Consider the following 6,899-nt stretch of genomic DNA (forward strand, 5'->3'; position numbering starts at 1 on the left):
CTGCCCTGTCTGGGGCCTCTGCTGCGAAGCGGGAGAGGCCACAACAGTGAGAGGCCAGAGTACCACAAAAAAAAAAAAAAATTATTTCTTTCAGATATGTAAAAACTCCTTGCTTTGAAAATTTCTAATCTAAGCTAAACTTAGAAAAGTAGGGAATACAAACTTCTGTTAAAATACAGTGAGTGCATAATTGTTTAAAGCATATGGTTCACCGGGTTGAACCCTATGAAACTGCCATCAAAAATGGTTTAAGATCAACAATTCCTTATGGTGCAAGTAAGTTCAATCAAAACACTACCAGTAAGCAGTTTCATCTGCCCAGAACCAAGAGTGGAAAGAGGCAAGAGAAATGATAGAACAAAAGAAGTGATAGGACAAAAGAATGAGACATATGGTATATATTAATATATAAAATAAAATATATAATTCTTTTTGGTTAAAAAAAACGAGCACCTCAAATAATTTGTACAAAATGAGCAGATTTTGATACCAAATAGTTTTAGATCAGCAAAGGAATTTCATTACACAAATTACTACATACAAAGTAAATCTTTAAGTACTACACGAAAGGGAGTGAGTACAGAGGATATCAAGAAAATAGAGATATTTCCTTAATTGGAGAGGGGAGAGAAATGTAGGCAGAGCATTAAGGAAGACTTGACGGAAAAGGCTATTTTTGTTGCAGTCTTTTGCAAGGGAAAACTAGTCAGTAGTCTTAAATGATATATAATAAAATACATTTAGGAGTTGAGGTACAATTTGTGTTTCTTTTTAAGTTCGTATTAGATGGAAACAGGAGTAAATATTAAGCTATTTGAAGTTTTCTTAAACTCCATATATGATACTGCTGTCAAACTATTTTAAGATTATTATCAACATAGTTGATATTACAACATATCAAACTACATTAAAATCTCAAGTTAATCAGATATTAGGGTTTATATATCTGCCTCACTCATATGAAAAGTCCTGAGAATAAACAAAACAAAAAATCTATGAGCAACCAAACAGACATTCCAAAGTCTCCTGAATAAGCAAAGTCCCCAGATTCTCACTTAGAATTCATGTATTCATACCTGGGATACACATCTCCTAAGTGTGACTGTCCATTAGATAATGATGCCTTTAATTAGCATAACACTCTACTTTCTAAAACATTCTATAAATTCAGATCATTCATATTCATTTATTCATTCAGCAAAATTCACGAGCTCCTTCTATGTGCAAGCCACTACTCTATGCAATGGGTACACAGAAATTAAAAAAACAAAACACAGCTCTTGCTCTAATGGGGTTACTGTATTAAGCTATAAGAGTGTGGGGTGGGAAGGTGCACAGGAGGGTCCATCAGAAGACAGAAGAAATAGAAATGCTTAAACTAGCCAAAAGTCAATAAACTCATAACTAATAAATCATAGGGTAATAAACAGTACATACCACAACCACAGGAACTCTGAGAGCACTGTTCCAATAAGGCCATTAATGATAATGCACATTAATACTACTTTATTGGGAAACTCAAAGTCCTCAAATCCAGTATAATGAAGTAAAAAGAAACCTGGCCATAAGAGCAGCAGATTAAAGAGACCTACAAAACCTAAACATGTATAAAAGAGAGAAAAGTTAGTTACTGTGATTTATTTCAATTTTCCAAACTTATAACTCTACAATCGGAAAACAGATTTTGCACAAAGGGCTTCAACAGGTTTCCTTAACTGAAATTTCTGTTACTTTTGTTTTTAAGTAAGTCTTATGGAGAGATCAACACAAGAAAAAACTTCATCAAGCAACTGATGATCACTGAGTCTTCAACGTTCAACTATCCCACTGTATGGAGCAACTACTGCAGAACAAACCACTTAGAATAATTCAGAAAGAAGGGTTGCTAACCTTAGATTATAATAATGTAGTGTCCTAGAACTTAAAGGAATAACTGGTGCGTGTATGTGTGTGTGTATTCAGCCTAAATTATTAAGAGGAACTAGATGGTTTACTCTGATTCGAATCATATTTATGTTTAAAGCACCCGTGCTATGCTAGGAATAATGGAGGAGGGTCCCCTAAAATGGTAAAATTTTTGCTTCCCACCTTCCCAAGAGCTCATAAGCTAGTCTGTGAGATTATACACATACACCAATAGCTATTCAAGTATGAACTAAGCATGGACTATGTGTAAAGGAAGGCTATAATATTTAGTGGTTAAGTGTGTGCTCTGCAGTCTGATTGCCCTGGGTTCCAATCCCAGGTCTACCATTCACTAGTACTGTAATCTTTAGGCAAACTTTAGGCAAGATGCTCAACCTCTTACCTCAGTTTTCCAATCTATAAGTGTAAAACAATATTTAATTAGGTTTCTAGGAAGATTAGACAAACATAAAATACAGCACAGTACATGGCATGGAGTAAATAGTTAATAAAGGCTAGCTATTATTATTACAGAAACGTAAGCTTATATAAGACTACAACATGTGAATGTAAAGAAAAAAAATATTATAATTTTATAGTAGTTTTTATTGGACTTTGTATATAGTTTAACAGCACAATTCCACTATGAGATCCAGAGGTAACTATAGAGCTTTCCTAAAAGAAAATTAAATTACAGTAGGTATGTATTTTATATTTGCTGCTAAATAATAAACTAGTATTTAGGATGCCTAGTTAAATCTTAATAGCGCTGGAGCACCTACTCTCATCTGCTGCTGAAGACTCACAAGACCTGCCTTCTCTGAAGGACTGTCTTGGACAGCGACCAAATCTGCCTTTCCCGGGAAGTTCCCACCCCTCCCCACTCCACACCCTGCGCAGCCGAATCCTAATGGCTCTAGGCCAGGACAGCTCTGAGGAGTGCCTAGACACATTACCTGCTGCCACTGTGCTCCCTGCCCAGGGACCTGCAATGAGCTGGGCCACGCCTCGACTGTACCAGAGATCGCGTGGTTCTCTCCCCTTCTCTATTCTGCTCCTCTCACGCCCTTGCCAGTCTTTCCTGCAGATCACCCCTTCAATGGATCTCCCGCACCAAATCCCCGTCTCATGCCCTGCTTCTAGGAAACCCAACTTAAGACACCTAGTGATAAAAATAAAAAGGAACAAAACAACACACGTACAGAAGGCTTGTATAGTATTAAAAAGTTGTTCTAATTAAAACACCAAAATTTGGCATTATCAAGAACCAAATCTCTTTTCCGTTCCCTGAACTATGAAACCTATGAAAACCCACATTTAGTAACAACTTTTGGATCTAGAGATAAAAGATCCAAATCACTTCACCTGTTCTCTAGACCCTCCAGAAGGCAGCCACATGCACTTCTGCTCTTCCCTAAAGTGAACACTCCAGCACAATGGATCTACTCACTGTTCCCTGCTATGCTCTGCTCACATCCCAATGCCGAAAGAACCCTCCACGTCCCAACCCTAACTACTACTTCTCCAATCCTATCTATTCTAAAGCCCATGTCAAATTCATGTTGCTTTCCATATCATGGCACATAGGAAGATTAACCAAGTTATATGTCTGTTACTACTCTCCAATAAGAGTAAATAAGCAATTTTTCTTGAAAGCTGCCAATCTTAAAAAAGAACACTGTAAAACATTAACATTTTAATCCATTCCAGATGGAATTTTCTATGACTTTAAAATAAGACATCATTAAAATTATCTTCATATTTAAAGTATACTTATTGAATTCTCTAATTGAAAGGAACTTGAGTGATCACCCAGTCTAGCGGCTTTTCAAAGGTTTTATTTTTGTTAATCTTTAGGTGAAGATATACAAACTATTTTTAGCAGAAAAATCATTTGTACAAATTAAATTATAATGCTAAAAAACCAACAAAGCAGAATTGCTCCAGCAGAAGCAGCAAAGGAGTCTGAGAACCAGACTCACACGTGCAACGCCACCTCCTTCCAACCTTCCCAGGATCCTCTGTAAATCAGCTACTAACCTAGTCCAATCTTCTCATTTTCAGATGAGTATGAGACAAATGAAGTTATAACAGCTAGAGTCCATGTCTCCTGGTTCCCTGTAAGCTGCACTTTGAATTCTCATCACCATGCTTCTTTATCTATTGACATTCAGATATCTTTTGGAAGATATCTTGTCAATGTGCTCTTCTTTTGCAATCCTAGATATCACAAGTTCTTTACTGAGCTGATTTCAGGCAAAGGAGAATTTATAAATCATATTAGGCATTTACCAAAATTAAGAATTGATGCCAGAAACTATAACTGGATAATCTGAAAATCTATGTCATAAAAGAATCTGAGTCTTAAAGATAAAGTTCAAGTGGAAAACCTTCAAAAGACCTACAATTTTTAGTAAAAACAAGTACATAGACTGAAACAGTATTATACGTATCATTTTGGGGCAGTTTCCCCAATCTTACACTTCAAAAAAGGCAAAATGTATAATACAACAGCATAACCTGTCATATCAGTGAGGAAAATACCTGATTCACAGGCTGAAGACATTAATTTGAAAAAGCTGTTAGAACGAATTTCTTTACCTCACACTGAGGGAATAAGCGTTTCCTCACAGGTGCACAACTATGCAGAACAAGGTAAGAGAAAAACATTGAGATTGGACTTCATAATCTTTAAAAACTAATGGTTTTGGGGCGGTGGAAAGATGGCGGAGGAGTAAGACGCGGAGATCACCTTCCTCCCCACAAATACACCAGAAATACATCTACATGTGGAACAACTCCTACAGAACACCTACTGAATGCTGGCAGAAGACCTCAGACCTCCCAAAAGGCAAGAAACTCCCCACGTATCTGGGTAGGGCAAAAGAAAAAATTAATTAAACACAGAGACAAAAGAATAGGGACGGCACCTGCACCAGTGGGAGGGAGCTGTGAAGGAGGAAAGGTCTCCACACACTAGGAAGCCCCTTCGCGGGCGGAGACTGCGGGTGGTGGAGGGGGGAGCTTCGGCGCCGCGGAGCAGAGCACAGCCACAGGGGTGCGGAGGGCAAAGCGGAGAGATTCCCGCACAGAGGATCGGTGCCGACCGGCACTCACCAGCCCGAGAGGCTTGTGTGCTCACCCTCCAAGGTGGGCGGGGCGTCGAGCTGAGGCTCGGTTTCGGTTTCAGTCGGAGCTCAGGGAGAGGACTGGGGTTGGCGGCTTGAACATAGCCCGAAGGGGTTAGTGCGCCACGGCTAGCCGGGAGGGAGTCCGGGGAAAAGGCTGCACCTGCTGAGGAGGCAAGAGACTTTTTCTTGCCTCTGTGTTTCCTGGTGCGCGAGGAGAGGGGTTTTAAGAGCGCTGCCTAAAGGAACTCCAGAAACGGGCGCGAGCCGCGGCTAAAAGCTCGGAAACCAGAGACGGGCGGGAGACGCTAAGGCTGCTGCTGCCGCCACCAAGGGGCCTGTGTGCGAGCACAGGTCACTGCCCCCACCCCTCTTCCGGGGAGCCTGTGCAGCCCGCCACTGCCAGGTTCCCGGGACCCAGGGACAATTTCTCAGGGAGAACACACGGCGGGCCTCAGGCTGCTGCAACGTCACGCCGACTTCTGCCGCCGCAGGCCCGCCCCGCACTCCGTGCCCCTCCCTGCCCCCGGCCTGAGTGCGCCAGAGCCCCCGAGTCAGCGGCTCCTTTAACCCCGTCCTGTCTGAGCAAAAAACAGACGCCCTCCAGCGACCTACACGCAGAGGCAGGGCCAAATCGAAAGCTGAGCCCCTGTGAGCTGTGAGAACAAAGAAGAAAAAGGGAAATCTCTCCCAGCAGCCTCAGAAACAGCGGATTAAAGCTACACAATCAATTTGATGTACCCTGCCTCTGTGGAATACATGAATAGACAGCGAATCATCCCAAATTGAGGAGGCGGACTTCTAGAGCAAGATCTATGATTTTTTCCCCTTTTCCTCTTTTTGTGAATGTGTATGTGTATGCTTCTGTGTGAGATCTTGTCTGTATAGGTTTGCTTACACCATTTGTCCCAGCGTTCTATCAGACCATTGTTTTTTTTTTTTTAATTTTTTTCTTAATAATTAATTTTAAAGAACTCTATTATACTTTACCTTCTTTCTATCTTTCCTTCCTTCCTTCCCTTTTTGAGACAACAAATCGTCCCAAATTGAGGAGGTGGACTTGGAGAGCAAGTTTTATGATTTTTTCCACTTTACCTCTTTTTGTGAGGGTATATGTGTATGCTTCTATGTAAGATTTTGTCTCTATAACTTTGCTTCCACCATTTGTCCTAAGGTTCTATCCTTCCCTTTTTTTTTTCCTCTAAATAATTATTTTTTTAATTCAATAACTTTATTATACTTTATTTTATTTTACTGTATCTTCTTTCTTTCTGTATTTTTTCCTTCCTTCCCTCATTCCTTCCTTCCTTCCCTCCTCCCTCCCTCCCTCCTTTCTTTCCTTCTTGCCTTCTTCCTTTCTTTTCTTCTTTCTTTCTTTCTTCCTTCCCTCCTTCCTTCCTTCCCTCCTCTCTTTCTTTCTTTCTTTCTTTCTTTCCTATTTCCTCCTACTTATACTAATTCTCTCTACTTTCTCTCCCTTTTATTCTGAGCCGAGTGGATGAAAGGCTCTTGCTGCTCCAGCCAGGAGTCAGGACTCTGCCTCTGAGGTGGGAGAGCCAACTTCAGAACACTCGTCAAGAAGAGACCTCCCAGCCCCACATAATATCAAACGGCGAAAATCTCCCAGAGATCTCCATCTCAACACCAGCACCCAGCTTCGCTCAACGACCAGCAAGCTACAGTGCTGGACAACCTATGCCAACCATATAGCAAAACAGGAACACAACCCCACCCACTAGCAGAGAGGCTGCCTAAAATCATAATAAGTCCACAGACACCCCAAAACACACCACCAGACGTGGACCTGCCCACTAGAGAGACAAGATCTAGGCTCATTCATACACCACAACACAGGCACTAGTCCCC

At 41.0% G+C, this 6,899-nt stretch overlaps 1 protein-coding gene across 1 annotated transcript in view; it reads right to left on the bottom strand.

The window, feature by feature from the left end:
* Positions 1-6,899, bottom strand: part of SLC35F5 (solute carrier family 35 member F5) — a 52,480-nt gene that overhangs the window by 13,145 nt on the left and 32,436 nt on the right. Inside the window, exon 13 of the mRNA XM_007465893.1 lies at positions 1,438-1,597. Coding sequence (XP_007465955.1) covers positions 1,438-1,597 — 160 coding nt within the window. The remainder of the gene's footprint in view (positions 1-1,437; positions 1,598-6,899) is intronic.

Source organism: Lipotes vexillifer, unplaced genomic scaffold (genome assembly GCF_000442215.2).
Source record: "Lipotes vexillifer unplaced genomic scaffold, Lipotes_vexillifer_v1.1 scaffold535, whole genome shotgun sequence".
NCBI lineage: Eukaryota > Metazoa > Chordata > Mammalia > Artiodactyla > Lipotidae > Lipotes > Lipotes vexillifer.